General features: G+C 33.9%; 1 protein-coding gene across 1 annotated transcript; it reads left to right on the forward strand.

The window, feature by feature from the left end:
- Positions 1–4,383: 4,383 nt before the first annotated feature.
- Positions 4,384–12,735, forward strand: LOC134282148 (uncharacterized). Its single transcript, XM_062764596.1, has 2 exons — positions 4,384–4,648; positions 12,243–12,735. The coding sequence occupies exons 1-2, from the start codon at positions 4,384–4,386 to the stop codon at positions 12,725–12,727; spliced, it is 750 nt and encodes a 249-aa protein (XP_062620580.1). The 3' UTR covers positions 12,728–12,735.
- Positions 12,736–16,795: the final 4,060 nt, after the last annotated feature.

Here is a 16,795-nt window from a genome sequence, read left to right on the forward strand (position 1 = left end):
TACATTTACCATTTTTCACATATCAAAATTATTCTTTTGATGCAGGAAATAAACAGAGGCTAAAATTTGTATGCACATTAAATAAACAGGAAAAAAACAGTTGATTTTACTTGAATTCCATGATATACAGAGCTGTATGCTGGCAACATGTAAACAACTTCGAGTCATTTTTGTACAATGATTTTTTTATCTTTCTCACTGAAGAGCTCACAATTATCAAAGGGAGATAATTCAATTTCAAAGTCAATATCTGCTATTTTAATCAAAGATTTCTTATATTTATAGAGAGAATACCAACAAGGTTTTAATATGCCTTTTAAAATTTGATGTTATATTTCTTATTTCAGTGAGTAACATGCATTGAAGTAGCCGCATTTCATTAAAAAACTTTCCCAAATATTGCATTGTTTTCAGAAAAAATCAACTTTAGACACCGTTACTATGGTAACTCCTCAACATTCATAGGATCTAACTATATTTTTTGAAGTAGGTTCTGAGGTGGTACATTCCAGCCAAATTTGAAAAAAATCTGTGACTATGCGTGCCACAAAAGTTTAAGTGGTTACAGAGAATGGGTATTAATAAGCTTGAACACAGAGAATGGGTATTAATAAGCTTGAACACCAGTCTGGTTGTTATCGTCACATATTCCATTTTCTTAATATATGAAAGCTAGCCTGCGCTTACTTGTCTGGTAATCTTTATTACCTTTTATTTTTTAGGGTATTCTGTTTATCTAAAAAAAATTTCAAACACACTCTATTGAAGACTTGTTGTGGGTATCCTTTGAATTTCTCCTTTGTTTCAATGATGCAATAGCTTTGTGTGTTTACATAAAAGAACAAAACAATTGGAGTATGATTAGCGAAGTTAAAAAACAGAGTGAGTCCGGAGTAAGCACTTAAATTCTCTTTATTTACTTCATTTATGGATGTCCTTACTTTAAATGTCATCTTGTTTCGCCGATGAAAAGTTGCCGAAATTTTCTACACAGTAAACAATAGACTAGGCTTTTAGAAACACCAGACATGCATGTGTACCGGTATACATTACCTCTGAATTTTCTGGATGATAATTTCAATATTTTTCATTAATACACAAAAAAATGAAAAATGATTGCAACTTTTCTAAAGTACTAGTATTAAAGAAAAAGTTAAAATTTGTGAAAGATGTTTCAATCAAACGCATCAAGGATTTTAGTTTCAATGACTTCAAGCAAAATAAGATTTTTATTAGATTTTCGAATGAAATTCTATAGCATCATAAAATTTATTGAAATTATGCAGAAAATTTCAGAAAATATCAACATCAAAGCTGTGTCTAAGTACCTTTAAAAAATTTATGGGCAATATGAACAACATCTTTCCTTCTGTATGCAATAATCCAGAAGTGAAAAAAAAAGAATTAGATAGATTTCAATTCTACAAGTGGTAATCCAACTAACATGTATATTGATAGTTCCCTTTTAAGGATGGAATTCTACAAAATCATATGCCAGTTCCAGTAAATGTTCAACCAAGCCTCTTTCGTTACTCGTAACTAAAATATTGACAGTAGTGAAGGAAAAACAAGAATACTGTGCAATAATACATTCAAGAAGTGGGTTGAATCAGATACTCAGAAACTACAAAGAACTTTTGGAAAATTTGAAATCACAAGATTTTACCAAAAAACACAGCTTAAAAACAACTTTTCAAATTTATATAAAACCATTCCTCACGATATGTTAAAGTCAAGACTTTTTGATATCACTGACAGCTGTTTCTTCAATAAAAAAAAAATGGAGCTCGTGAATTCACTAACCTGGTCATTGAGAAAATTATTTTGTAAAAACACATTCTGATTGCACACACAAGTACTCTGAAGTTGACATCAAAAAGAAGATTGAGTTTGTGATTGAAAATATCTATGTGATTTTCGGAAACCAACAATCTATTAGAAATCCCATGGGTAAAAATTGTGCTCCGTTTTTACCTATTACCTATTAAAGGTCTATTATCATTGACATATTTTTATATTTATATGAAGCAGAATTTGTGCAAAATCTTATGAGTGAAAAGAAGAAAACACTTGCTGTGGCCTTCAACTCGACATTCAGATATATCGACGACGTGTTGTCAATTCACAATGGCAATGGCAATTTACCTTCCCATTTCGATACGATATATCCTTCTGAGCTTGAGATAAAAGATACCACATAGTCTGACACATCTGTTTCATACTTGGATATTTTACTTGAAGAAGACATAGATGGTAATCTATCAACCAAGCTATATGATAAACGTGATGACTTAAATTTTCTATTGTCGACTTCCTTTACTTATGCACCAATATACCTTCATCATCTGCATACGGAGTGTATCTCAGTTGATTCGATAAGCAAGAGACTGCTCTACGTAAGAACAATTACTGAAACGAGGTCAATTATTGACAAGCAACTTGATTAAACAAGAATATCAGCAGACGTCTCGTTTAAAGTCATCATTTCGTAAGTTCAGCCAATATGATTTATCATTGATTTAAATGGTGACTGACGTTTTTCATACCAATTGTTAGTCTATTATCTATACACTAAATTGACGACAGATTTTTTACCGTTATTTCCCGATCATGAGGAGTAGCACTCGGCGGGTGTGACTGGTCAGCAGGGGATGCTTCGTCCTCCATGGCACCCAATCCCACCTCTGATGTTTCACAGGTCCGTGTTTGCTCTGCTCCTATTTTGTGTTGTTTTATTGAGTTTGATATTGAGTACTGTTTGTTATCTCCATATCCTTCTTTTGAATATTCTAAATATCCAGAAGAACCAAAATGAATTTGAAGTACTTTATAGCTGTATATATATTAGATTCCAAAACTTATAAGAAGCCTTACAAACAAAGATACATAGCGGGTTTCAGTAAATGTTCAACCAAGCCTTTTTCTTTACTCATTACTAAGATACTGACAGTATTGAAAGAGAAATTCAAGAGTACTATGCAACAATATATTGAAGAAGTTGTGTAAATCAGATGTGGTTAGTTCAATACTCCAAAGAACTTTTGGATAATTTGAAATCACAAGATTTTACCAAACTCAACATCTTAAAAACTTGCGTTTTTTCAACTTTATACACAACCATTCCCCACGATAAATTAAAGTCCAGGCTTTTTGATGTCAATGACAGCCTCTTTTTCAATAAAAATGGAAGCTCGTTTACTTCCTTACTTTGTAACTGGTCATTTGCAAAATTATTTTGTGAAAAAACAATGATTGTTGCCTCTGTAGTTGCAAGTTTAATTTTGTTTGCTAAAACTCAAAAGTGATTGTACATACATATACTCTGAAGTTGACATCAAAAAAGACGGTGGAGATTCTGATTGAAAATATCTTTGTTGTTTTTTGGAGACAAGGTGTTCCAACAATCTATTGGAATTTCCAATGGGTACCAATTGCTCCTGTTATTAGAAGCAATAAATGTTTATATTCATATGAAGTAGATTTTTTAAAAATCTTATGAGTGAAAGAAGAAAGCTCTTGCTGTGGCTTTCATCATTTCATTAGTTCTATGGTCGATACAATGTTTTTGTCAGCAAATACAATTCATCATTGAGTAAAATGCTGACTGACGTTTTCCGTACTAATTGTCAGTCCATTATTTATGAACTGAATTTTCCAAATCACCACAAGGAGCACACTGCAGATGTCATAAGTCGGCAGGGGATACTCACTCCTCCATGGCACCTGATCCCACCTCTGATGTATTGGAGGTCCTTGTTTGTTCTGCTCCTACATGTATCTTGTATTGTTTTATGGTTTTTTGATCTTGAATACTGTTTGTGATCTTCATATATTTCATTTTGAAAGATTCTCTTTCACATTGTTAATACATCCAAAGTCTTATAAAATATATCTGGGACTTGATTTGGTTATTTATTTTCCAAAGCATAATTCCATTTGAAATGTCCATGAAAAAAGGTAAGGAATTGAATCAAATTATTTGTATCTTATTTTGGAAACAAATGGTAAAAAAGTTGTTGTGAAAAATTGTCCATCTGACAGAAAAGCTAAATGATTGTAACAATCTTTACTTTAGACTTAAAATACACGAAAAGAATGTCTTACAACTTTCTTACAAACACGTAAACATTATCAACTTCAAAATTAAGAATTACGTGGTTTATTCTGTGTATTTTTTTGTAACAGTTTTTATAATTTAAGTTTATTTTATTTGATTTAACGAAGTAAAATGGTGTAGTTAGGGAATAAACAGTTTGAAATATATATATAAAATTTATAAACATTTCAGACAATATATTCGCATTGGGGTCGTCGATTTTACCTCAAAACACAATGTTAAGAGAGGTAACCCTTCAATATCTTTCATAGAAATTTCTTTGCAAGATGGAGTCTTTTTACAAAGGACACCATAACGTGGTTTATTTCAAGGAGGACCCAGAGTTGACAGATATAGTGTTTATTGTGGAGGATAAGAAGATTCACTTGACCAAGTCAATCCTGATACGAGCTTCTCCAGTTTTCCGTGCCATGTTCACGTCTGAATTCAAAGAGAAAAACGAAAGTACAGTTAAATTCCCGGGAAAGAAATATGAAGATTTTGTGTTGTTTCTCAGATGTTTTTATCCTGGGGAGCATATTAAACTAAATGGTTTGTATTAAATATTAAAAATATTGAAATAAATGGATGCAATATCACAAAAAAGATTATCAAAAATATAAGAAAACCTCATTTCTTCTTTATATCTACTACATGTAGTACCTTGAAGGACCAGTAACTCATGCGCTTTGTTGTAAGGTAAAGAATCAATCAAATACATATAAAACGACTGAGAATAAATACTATCCTTTTGCATGTTTATTTTACCTTTGTTTTTATAACTTTAAATATAGTAAGAAGACTTTTATTATTTTTCCATCTTATCACTGTGATTAAGAATCTCACTCAAATTATTTCAGGAAGTCAGCTAAGCTCCATGCAGATGGGGTTTGTCTTATCTTTTCATGAAAAAGGTTGATGATAACGAACACAAATTGATCCATAAACAATACATTTTTATGAGGGCTTTAAACACGGACCTCTTAAAGGTCCAGAGCTGAACTCAAGTGACTAGGGATATTAAGAAGCCATGTCAAACATTTTTTGAGCCCTTTCAACCATGAAGACGAACGTAATTAATATATGTGTGTTCAAAACGTAAATAGAAAACTTAACATGTGGTATGCAAATAACGTCGCAGTGATTTAAAAGTTATTTACAAATAAGGTCATAATACCGTCTGAAAATATGCAAAATGCTAACTTTAAACGAGGTTATTTAAATCCCTATCACATCTAGTCTAGCAGTTTTGGTTTGAAGATTGGTCGTTTTCATAGTACGCTCTTGAATAGCGAATAAGGGAAAATAATGTCACAGAATGTCAGAAGATTGCGGAACATTGCTACATAAATAAGGAGAATTTATGTTGGAAAGGCTGAAATAATCTCCTTTATCATAAAATTTATTTTTTATTTGGTTTTGAAATGCAAGAGTTTTCATCTCATATAGTAGCCAAGGAGGCGTGACAGGTCGACAGGGGATGCTCACTCCTCCTCCGCACTTGATCCCACCTCTGATGTTTAGTTTAAACCACACTTAAGGAGGAAAAACAGAGAAAAAAAGGATTTGGAGGTCCGTTTTGGCTCTGCACCTATTTTGCATTGTTTATAGAACTTTTGAGACTGAATACTGTTGGCTATCTCCAAATGTTTTGTCTTCACATATTTGTCTTTACAATTGAAGGGTGGTTCAAAGTCTATATGAATTCATGCAATATAGTCTTGCTTTCCTGGTTTTTTAAATAAATTTTTGTTTAGACACGTATATGGTAGCAATACACAAACCATTTGTAGAAAGTTGGGCATTTTTAAGCGATCTTACTTTCTCAAAGTTCATTTAAGTAATTTTCCAATAACACTTTTGATTCCAGTGTTTTTTTAGATGATTTTTTTTTGAAAGAGACAGAAGAGACATTTTTACTTTTACACTGATATTATTATATGCCGGAGAAGAAATAAATTTTAAAAAATTCTTCGCCTCTAAGGTATATTGCAGAATGAGGGATTTATTTCATGCCAATACCTTCCATGACACCTAGCCTTGGTTTTTAAGATTCTATCTGAATGTTCACTTGAAAATGCCTAAAGCTTTGTGTTGTGAGGTGTGTTGTATTTGTATTGTTTCATCATGTCTATTATTAGTAACATTAAGTTTCTTGAACATTCTAGAGTGGTCAACATGTTCGGTCATTGTTTCTAGAACATTCCTGAACTTTGTGTATGTCCAGAACTTTCCAGTAATATCATGTACTTACAATTTCTAGAATATTCTAGATTTATATTACTGTATAAATACCCTGTCAATTCGATGCATAGATATATTGTCGTATAAGCATCATTGAGATACAACTGGGATATATTTTCACTGGGACATTGTGTGCAGCAACGGACACTCTGATGTATGTATTTTTAGATTTTTGCTAAGTTTGTACTTAATGATTTGTATATTACTGTAAATAAATTATTGTTAAGTTTAAATTGTGTTATTGATCTTTGCTGGCATTTCGGGTAATTCTGACCCATAACAGAATTGGGGGCTCGTCCGGGATTAAGAATTTCTTGCACTTTTGCAGTTTATTGTCAGAATTTTGTTTATTGAACCGTTAAATTTGACTATAAGCCAGCAAAAATCAACATGGTATTTTCGGTCACAGACTTTCTTAGTTCACCAAGTGTTCAGATTTTTGATACGTTAAAAAAGGATGACTTGATCGCATTAGGTTTGCATTTTGGGTTAGATGTTAAATCCTCTCAGAGAAAGCAAGACATTAGAATTAAGGTTGCAAACAAACTAGTAGAAGAAAACATCTTTGAGAGATATGATCTTCCAGAATATACAGTTAAATCAGAATTAGGCTCTTACAAAATGGCAGAATATCAGTTTCAATTAGAGTTAGAGAAAATGCGATTAGAAAGAGAAAAATTAGAAAGAGAAGATCGAGAAAGAGAAAGAGAAGAACGAGAGCGTGAACGAAAATTTGAATTAGACAAATTAGAAAGAGAAGAACGAGAGCGTGAACGAAAATTTGAATTAGACAAATTAGAAAGACAAGAGCACTTTGAGTTAGAGAAATTAAGATTACAGCACCAACCAGAACCGTCATTTGTCAAGAATGAATTTGACGCAGCAAAAAATATCAGGTTAGTTCCGAAATTTCAAGAAAAATCTGTAGACAAATATTTTCCCCAATTCGAAAAAGTCGCAGAGAATCTTAAATGGCCACAACACGTTTGGTCAACAATGTTACAAAGTGTAGTGGTTGGCAAAGCAGCTGAGGTATACTCTGCACTAGGGGTAGCTGAAAGTTCAGACTATGAGAAGGTCAAAGCAGCAATATTAAAAGCCTATGAATTAGTACCTGAAGCGTATAGACAAAAGTTCAGAAAGTATAGGAAGTTTGATAATCAAACATTTGTTGAATTTTCACGAGAGAAAGAAGATTTATTCGATCATTGGTTTAGATCTAAGAATCTTGACAAAACTTTTACTAATTTGCGCCAAGTCATCCTGGTAGAAGAGTTTAAGGAATGTGTTCCTCAAGATTTGAAAACACATTTAGAAGATAAGAATGTGAAAACTGTTGAAGAGGCAGCAGTCATATCTGATACTTATGCTCTGTCTCATAAAAAGAATTTTGTATCAAGATCTCAGACTAGCAGTAATTCTACCTATTCAGACACATATAAAAAGAGTGGTTCAGGGTCTCAGTCTTTCACAAGTTCCCAGTCTCCAGCCCAAGGTGGTTCTAAGTCCGGTCCAGGACGTTTTGAAGGATCTTCTGGAATAGGGTCGCTTCCTACTTGTAGTTATTGTAAGAAAAAAGGTCATCTGATCAGTGACTGCTTTAAACTTAAGAGAAAAAATGATTTTGATAAAACTCAACCACATGCTTGTGCGGCAGTTAGAGGTGATAGAGAAGCCTTAGTTTTGATTGGTTCTGACACTCCTGGTGTCCAGGGTTCACAGTCCAGTTCTATTGATTCTATGAAGGATTATAAGCCCTTTATGTCTCAGGGATTTGTTTCACTCGGTGACTCTAGCGAAATAAAACCTGTCCAGATTTTGAGAGATACTGGTGCTGCACAGACGTTATTGTTAGAGGGCGTGCTTCCTTTGTCTGAGCAGACTTCTACTGGTGGGTCAGTTTTATTACAGGGTGTGGAGCTAGGCGTCATTGATGTTCCCTTGCATAGAATTAGTTTGAAGTCAGATTTAGTTACTGGACCTGTTATCGTAGGTGTTCGACCTACTCTTCCCGTTCCAGGCATTTCTTTGTTGCTAGGCAACGATTTAGCTGGTGGAAAAGTTGTACCAGATCCTATAGTTTGTGAGAAGATCAATCCAGATGTCATGTGCGATGATGAAGATGATGACATTTATCCAGCCTATGCTGTTACTAGAGCGATGGCCAGAAGACGAGAAATGGAGGCAGACCATACTCAAGCCTTTGACGAAACGAATTCCTCTGTTGATATTGATTTGAATGACACTTTCTTATCTGACCGTGATGGCACTCAAACAAGCATGGAACCACACAATATCAAGAAGCAAGAGAAGAAAGAACTTTTACCAAAATTTGGTGGTGAGGATGATGAGTTGCATCCACTAGTTAGCCAAGGCAAGGACATCCTCAGCCGAGAACGTTTACTCTCTGAACAACATAAAGACCCAGATATCATTCAACTTAGTAAGAGGGCACTTCCACCAGAAGAGGCTACTAAAGTTGGAGAATGTTTCTATATGAAAGATGGCATCCTTATGCGAAAATGGCGACCACCTGACGCTTCCCCAGATGAAGTGTGGCGTGTTGTTCACCAGATAGTGGTCCCAGCTGCTTATCGTCGAGATGTCATGAGTTTAGCTCACGATACACCTATGGCTGGTCATTTAGGTATCAATAAGACTTATAACAGGATTTTGAGTCATTTTTATTGGCCTAAGCTAAGAAAGGATGTTTCGAAGTTTTGCAAGTCATGCCATGTCTGTCAGATGGTAGGTAAACCAAATCAGAAGATACCATCTGCTCCTCTCCAACCCATTCCAGCTTTTGAAGAACCGTTTAGTCGAGTGTTAGTGGATTGTGTAGGACCTTTGCCTAGGACTAGGTCAGGAAACCAGTATTTACTTACCATTATGTGTACATCCACTCGATTTCCTGAAGCCATACCTCTTAGGAATATAAAGGCAAAGAGCATAGTTAAGGCCCTAACCAAGTTTTTCAGTTTTGTAGGAGCACCCAAGGCAATTCAGTCGGATCAAGGCTCAAATTTTATGTCGGGGTTGTTCCAGCAAGTCATGCATGAGTTGGGTATAAAGCAATATAGATCAACTGCTTATCATCCTGAGTCCCAGGGAGCGCTAGAACGTTTTCATCAAACCCTAAAAACAATGCTGAAGACCTATTGTTACCAGTATGAGAAAGACTGGGATGAAGGGGTTCATCTTGTACTATTTGCTGCACGAGAGGCAGTCCAGGAGTCTCTTGGGTTTAGTCCATTTGAATTGGTGTTCGGTCATACAGTTAGAGGTCCTTTAAAATTGTTGAAGGAAAAGTGGCTGACTGAGACTAGTGATCTTAATCTTTTAGATTATGTGTCTGATTTCAAAGAAAAACTTTACAATGCTTGTAAATTAGCACAAGAAAATTTGAAGAATTCTCAGATGAAAATGAAAATGTGGTATGACAAAGATGCCAGAAATAGGGTGTTTAAGCCAGGTGATAAGGTTCTTGTATTTTTACCTATTCCTGGTCATCCTTTACAGGCCAGATTTTATGGCCCTTATGAAATTGAAAGCAAGATCAGTGATGTAAACTATGTAGTTAAGACACCAGGTCGACGTAAAGATAAACGGGTTTGTCACATTAACATGTTAAAAGAGTATTTTGAAAGGTGTGACCGAAATTCTGTAAAACCAGTTTCCACTTTAGCCAACGCTAAGACTGTTCAAAATTGTATTGAGAGTGATACGAGTGTAGAGATGAATGAGAAAGATTGTAATCAGAGTGTCCGCTTGAAAAACTCAGAAATTTTGGCTGATTTTGATTCCAAACTTGGACATTTGAACATTCACCAAAAAGAACAAGTTAAAAACTTGATGAATGAGTATCATCAAATCTTCTCGGATGTTCCAAAGAAAACTAATGCAGCTTGTCATGATGTTATAGTTGGCAACGTTCTGCCTATCAAACAACATCCGTACCGTCTCAATCCAATAAAATTGCAGTACCTAAGAAGGGAAGTGCAGTACATGTTGGACAATGACATTGTTGAACCTAGTAAAAGTGATTGGAGCTCACCGTGTATTCTTGTACCAAAACAGGACGGTTCGTACCGATTATGTACAGACTTTAGAAAGGTGAATTCTGTTACCAAAACTGATTCATATCCAATACCTAGAATCGATGACTGTATTGACAACATTGGAAACGCGAAATTTGTCAGTAAATTTGACTTGTTGAAAGGCTACTGGCAAGTACCGTTAACAGAAAGAGCAAAAGAAATATCTGCTTTTGCTACACCAGATGGACTTTACCAGTATAAAGTAATGCCTTTTGGCATGAAAAACGCACCGGCTACATTCCAAAGGATGATTCACTCCCTTCTTCAAGACCTTGAGGGATGCGAGGCCTACATTGATAATGTCGTCATATACAGCAACACATGGGACGAACATCTCCGAATCATGCGTGCTTTATTTGACATTTTAGCTAAAGCAAACTTAACTGTGAATCTTGAGAAGAGCGAATTTTGTCATGCTTATGTAGAATATTTAGGTCATAAAGTAGGTCAAGGTTATGTTACACCCATTATGGCTAAAGTGGAAGCTATTGCAAAGTTCCCGATTCCTACAAACAAGAAAGAATTAATGAGGTTTTTGGGCATGGCTGGGTTTTACAGAAAATTTTGTCCAAATTTTTCCTCAGTAGTAAGTCCACTTACAAATCTTTTACAAAAGAGGGTTAACTTTGAATGGACAAAGGACTGTGAAAAATCGTTTCATAAAATCAAATCTGTCCTTATGAGCAATCCAGTTCTGTCAACTCCAGATTTTTCTAAGCAATTTAAGCTTACTGTTGATGCTAGTGATGTTGGAATCGGGGCAGCTTTGTTTCAAGAACATAGTGATAATGTAGATAGAGTTGTTTCTTATTTTTCAAAGAAACTTACAAAATGTCAACAAAACTATTCCACCATTGAAAAGGAATGCCTTGCTTTGTTGTTAGCCTTACAGCATTTTGATGTTTATCTAAATGTTACTTTGCATCCAATTCTTGTATATACGGATCACAACCCCCTGACATTTTTGCATAAATTGTCAAACAAGAATCAAAGACTGACTAGATGGAGTTGTTGTTACAAGAATACAACATAACAATTAAGCATATCAAAGGCAAAGACAATGTTATTGCAGATGCCTTGTCCAGAGTATCATAAACAAATTAGATTTTTGTATTAATGTACATATGTTTTACAATTTAAGTTTTTCATTAACATTCAAACTTTTTAAGGGGGGAGGTGTTGTGAGGTGTGTTGTATTTGTATTGTTTCATCATGTCTATTATTAGTAACATTAAGTTTCTTGAACATTCTAGAGTGGTCAACATGTTCGGTCATTGTTTCTAGAACATTCCTGAACTTTGTGTATGTCCAGAACTTTCCAGTAATATCATGTACTTACAATTTCTAGAATATTCTAGATTTATATTACTGTATAAATACCCTGTCAATTCGATGCATAGATATATTGTCGTATAAGCATCATTGAGATACAACTGGGATATATTTTCACTGGGACATTGTGTGCAGCAACGGACACTCTGATGTATGTATTTTTAGATTTTTGCTAAGTTTGTACTTAATGATTTGTATATTACTGTAAATAAATTATTGTTAAGTTTAAATTGTGTTATTGATCTTTGCTGGCATTTCGGGTAATTCTGACCCATAACATTTGTGAATGGAAAGTTGTTACTATTTATAATCTATATTTTTCATTGTATACATATTTTAAGTTATTATACCTATGAAGTCTACGCATATAACCTGTGTAGCTAGTCTAATATTTAAATTCTTCTAAAGCAAGTACAACAATAATACGTCATTGTCGAATGCATTCATGTAGCACAATTTCAAACAATTTGCAGATAGAGGTCTTGAACAAGTTCTTCCTTTAGCCAGGGAGTACGGAATGGACTCTTTGTTGACATCTGGCCAGAAGTGGATGCTTGAAGAAGTAAAAACCCGTATGAAGGATGTTTCATTCATCATGAAGTGCTTTTATCTAGCAGCAGAATATGAATTTAAAGAACTATACTCAAAAATGCTATATCGCTTGGAAGATATAAATGTCAGTATGTATGCAAATGATAAATATTTCAGTATGCTATCACCAAGAAACAAAGTTGAACTTCTTGAAAAGTGTTGTCTAATCGTAGAAAAAGAAAATAAGGTTATAGAGGAAAAACACGAGGAACTCGTCAGACAAGTGACGTCTTCACAAGGTCCTTATGAAAAAGAACAAAAGAGAATCGAGGATCTCGAAAGAACATACAAAATGGTAACCTGCAAATTTTGTGGTTTTCGAGTGGATAAGGTCCTTCAGGCCCACGGCTCAAGTAAACCTTTCTAACCAAATGAGTACGCACATTCTCTCTGACAATCTACCTAAATGTCAGTACGTCCTTCGAGTTGTTTTTTTTCCTCGAAAGTTTTTGTTTTTATTTTTTGACATGTCCAGACTATGGACTAAGGACACCTAGTTCTAGACTAAAAATGTCTGAATCTTGGATGAAGACATTCAAGAATTGCAGGTGCATGGAAGTTATCTCATCTGGAAAAGGAAGTTTTTTATTCGGAAATTGAAATTCATTTTGGCAGTATTGTTTCAAAGCAGTCAATGTGGAGTCTTGAAGGAAAGCAAACAAGACGGAAGACTTTAACTGAAAAGAAGAGGAAATCTGTGATAGACATCAAGTGGTTTCGTGATGACATTAAAAATGAAAATGGAGCGCGTGTCATAAAATATGCCTACATGAGAAGCCTGTGTGTGTAATTTCCACACCAATTACTCTCACAAAACTAAACAAAAACATTACTTAAGTAGCTGCATCAAAAGAAAATTTAAGAATTTTCCACCCTCAAAATTTTAATGGTTCAAAGTACAAAAACTGCATTTATTTCCATTTAATAAAATTTAAAGAACAAAATTCACCTTGGACCACTTTTTGCTCTGTGAATTTCTGAAAATATCAGAACTGCTCATTTTTAGTTGAAAATATGTTGAATTTAACTTGGTCACTTGGTGACTTCATATCAAATAAAAATGACGTATTTTTTTCTCTTTTCCATGTATTATGTCATCAGTGTTTTCCTTAAATCTTCAATATTTCTTTAAAAATGGCCAAAGGTTTAAGCCGTTTTTGAATATTTTGCTTAGCCCCAAACCCCTAATATAAAAATGTTTAAATATATACCGAATGAGATGCTTTGGAAGATTCTTATCCATTAAACATTTTTTTTAATCGCAGGGTGGGCTCATGTTTTAATCAATAGTTGAAGATACTCAAATTCACTCATTTTCAGCAAAATTCAAGAAAATTGTAGTTTTACATAGCCTTTGTATCAAAACTTGGACTCTCAGAGGAAATTATAGTAAACGAAAGCACTACGTCTCTACTTTATGTGTTGATGTTCGAAATGTGACGTAAAGACTAAGTTAGTTACATGTAATTGGTATAATGACAGGGCCATTTCGTGGATTAAGTGAACCTACCTCTTTACTAATTATTGCAAAAAAAAGTATAAGTTTCCATATTATTTAGGATAGGAGACATAAATATAAAGAGAAGAGTATTTCAGCATAAAAAGTACAATTGTTGTAAATTTTATGATAAATATTGGGTAAAAACTGGTTCAAATACATTATTCTGATGCTGAAAATTCCGATATACTTGCTACTTCTAAGATAATATTTAATTGAGAATACCAGGGAAACTATTTTACATAAGTCGTACAATAAAGACAATGACTGAATGAAGATACCCGAGAAGAAGTCATTGCCATTTTTTTGTTCTTTACATTTCTTGAAGATTGAATAATCAATTAATATAATGATATACATTCAATTTAAGTTCTTTAACTTAACAATGTTAATGATTACACCTATTGAAGAGCATTCTTTTTATGAAAAATTATTGTTCTACTGGTCATGAATTCAAATTTATAGCAGTTTTCGCAAAAAAAAAATCTCAGTAGGAGGATGGAAATAACTTAAATGTCTAAAAGTAAATTTACTTTGTATCTCTAGGTGTTACAATAAGTAAAAGAAATGTTTTTACAAATATATTTCTTTTTTCATAAGAAATGTAAAGTGTGGTTTTTAAAATGTATATCAATGTGTGTTATTCTATTGGCATACTATATTAAACCGTCTAATACTTATATAATAGTGTTGTGTTTTGCATGCATGCTTTCCGTGGTAAGAAAATTGGGAAATAATCTAAGAATACCTTTAAAACACAATCTATAATTGTATCTTATTTATGAAGTATATAAATAAAACGTTGCAAAAGGTGAGAAAAATTACTTAGTGCCCCCAACCTGTAAAATCAAGCCATATAGCTAGTGAAATGCATTCTAATAAACTCATCAAATACGTTCATGATAATTTTAGCAAACGACGAATATCGAAATTCATTCAAGTTATTGTTACATTTGAAAAATATCTTTATTAGCAAAGACAAGCTTTTTGATACAGTAATACTTCACTGCTGTCAAGGATTTTTTTTAAATATTCCTTGATATCAGGATGCCAGTAAACATATTGTAGCCCAAGTGGTCATGCAGACGTCTACCAAATAATGACCGTCTTGTCCAGCCGCTATCCACTCTCTGTAAGGCCAACACAACTGTCTGTGAGCTTTGGTCATAGTAAGAAGGGTTGGAATAAATCGTGGATATTTTAATACCATTTTTTACTATTTGAACATGAATGTGTTCAGTGCCGAGTACCATTATGGTACAAGAAAACAAGTATAATCCTTTCTTTGGAGCAACAAAGTGTCCAGTCCATTTGTTGTAACTGTTTCCGTAATTACTAATTATTTTGTCGTACTTGATCGCTTGCCCATCTCCCAAGAGAGTATCTCTTGAAAGTTGTACTGAAATTCCTATGGCAGGATTTGAGTAGACCTCTGTGAATCAAGATAGAAATTTAGAATCGGTTTCTGAAATTATCACAATTGTAGTTCTTACTATGGATAATATATCCACAATCTATCAGCAAAAAATAAATTCTTTTATCATTGTCACTCAAAAGTAAGAAATTCGATAAATCATTTACATTTCCATCATTACTGAGTGGTTTTGTCAGCTCAGTGCATTTTGAATTAAGCCCTTCCAATTAAAGTTTTTATTAGATCTCTTTTAAAGTAGCTGCAGGACTGTACCTCTCTGCTTGAGGAAATTCGGACAGATAAAGTAGAAAGCTACAGATCCAAGCGTTGTAAAAACTTTCGATTTACGCCGCCGCTTTATTCTCGCTCACTGTATGTATTTTTTCTTGTACTTAATGATTTTCCTCGCATTTAGTATGTATCCGATAAGTAATGATATATTTAAGGTCTACCGTTTCAAACGGAAGACCTTCTACTGATTCTGTTGGTATTATTCTTTTTTTTTCTACTTCCTAGACGCCAACTTTGAACCTCATATCTCACTCATTTCTCAATTGATTTCGCTCAAATTTTCAGAGGTACTAGAAGTTACTAAATTCTATCAGAATGTTGTCTAAAATTTCAAAAAGTCACTTCCGGTTTTGAGTTATTTCCCTTTAAACGAAAATTAATAGGCTTTCGTTTCCAGGCAAAGGCTCAGAGACGGCTAAAGCTGGAGCAGAAATTCTACTGATTTTAGATAAAAGAAGGATTGAAGTTGTGCACATCGGTTTTTGTTTTTCGATTTCTTTATTTAAAATGGCGCTATACAGGGGTCAAAAATTAGAACGCCTAAAAGAGCGAAAATTTACACATATTTTGATTTTTATCTTCTAAACTAAAAATATTTTGTTAAAATATATGGAACAAAATTTGTGCAGAATTAAAAGATCTTTCAAATGATATCTCAAAAAAAGGCTGACCCCTAAATTAAGGGATCTAGAGGGGCCAAAATTTTTTTCCAAATATCTCAAAAAGTATTGAGAATTTGTGATACGTCCAAGAGACAAAGTTGTTCAAAATGTCAAGCTAAATCTATTGAAATCGTCAAAATGCGTCCGACGACGTCACTTCCGGTCAAACCGGAAGTCGTCATAAAATGCATATATTTGCCGTTCTTGACAAGTTTTTGGGCAACAGGTGTCACTGGAAGCATAAAACTTAATTTTCCATCCGTCAACTTCACTTCCGGTTAAACCGGAAGTAGCCAAAAATAGCCTTTATTCAAGGTTTTGATGCAAAATTGAAAGTATAGAGTGACTGGAGACGACTTAGCTCATTGCTTTCTTTTGTTGACGTCACTTCCGGTCAAAACAGGACGGAAGACCTACTCGTTGCTTTGCAACGAGCTTTGCTCTAGTTAATTCCTACTATTGATACTGTGTTTACCTTTCAATGGCCCTTTGGAGTGTCGGTTTTAATTATTCCCATTTCGACGTCTGTAACTACAAACGGCATTTGAAACCATAGAAAGGTAAAGTAAA

Source organism: Saccostrea cucullata, unplaced genomic scaffold, assembly GCF_032062105.1.
Source record: "Saccostrea cucullata isolate Sc308-1 unplaced genomic scaffold, CSIRO_AGI_Scuc_v1 ctg5448, whole genome shotgun sequence".
NCBI classification, from domain to species: Eukaryota; Metazoa; Mollusca; class Bivalvia; order Ostreida; family Ostreidae; genus Saccostrea; species Saccostrea cuccullata.

Coding starts and splice junctions, on each gene's coding strand:
- LOC134282148 (XM_062764596.1), top strand. CDS start 4,384: ATGGAGTCTTTTTACAAAGGACACCATAACGTGGTTTATTTCAAGGAG. Junction 4,649..12,242: donor GGAGCATATTAAACTAAATG/GTTTGTATTAAA, acceptor AACAATTTGCAG/ATAGAGGTCTTGAACAAGTT.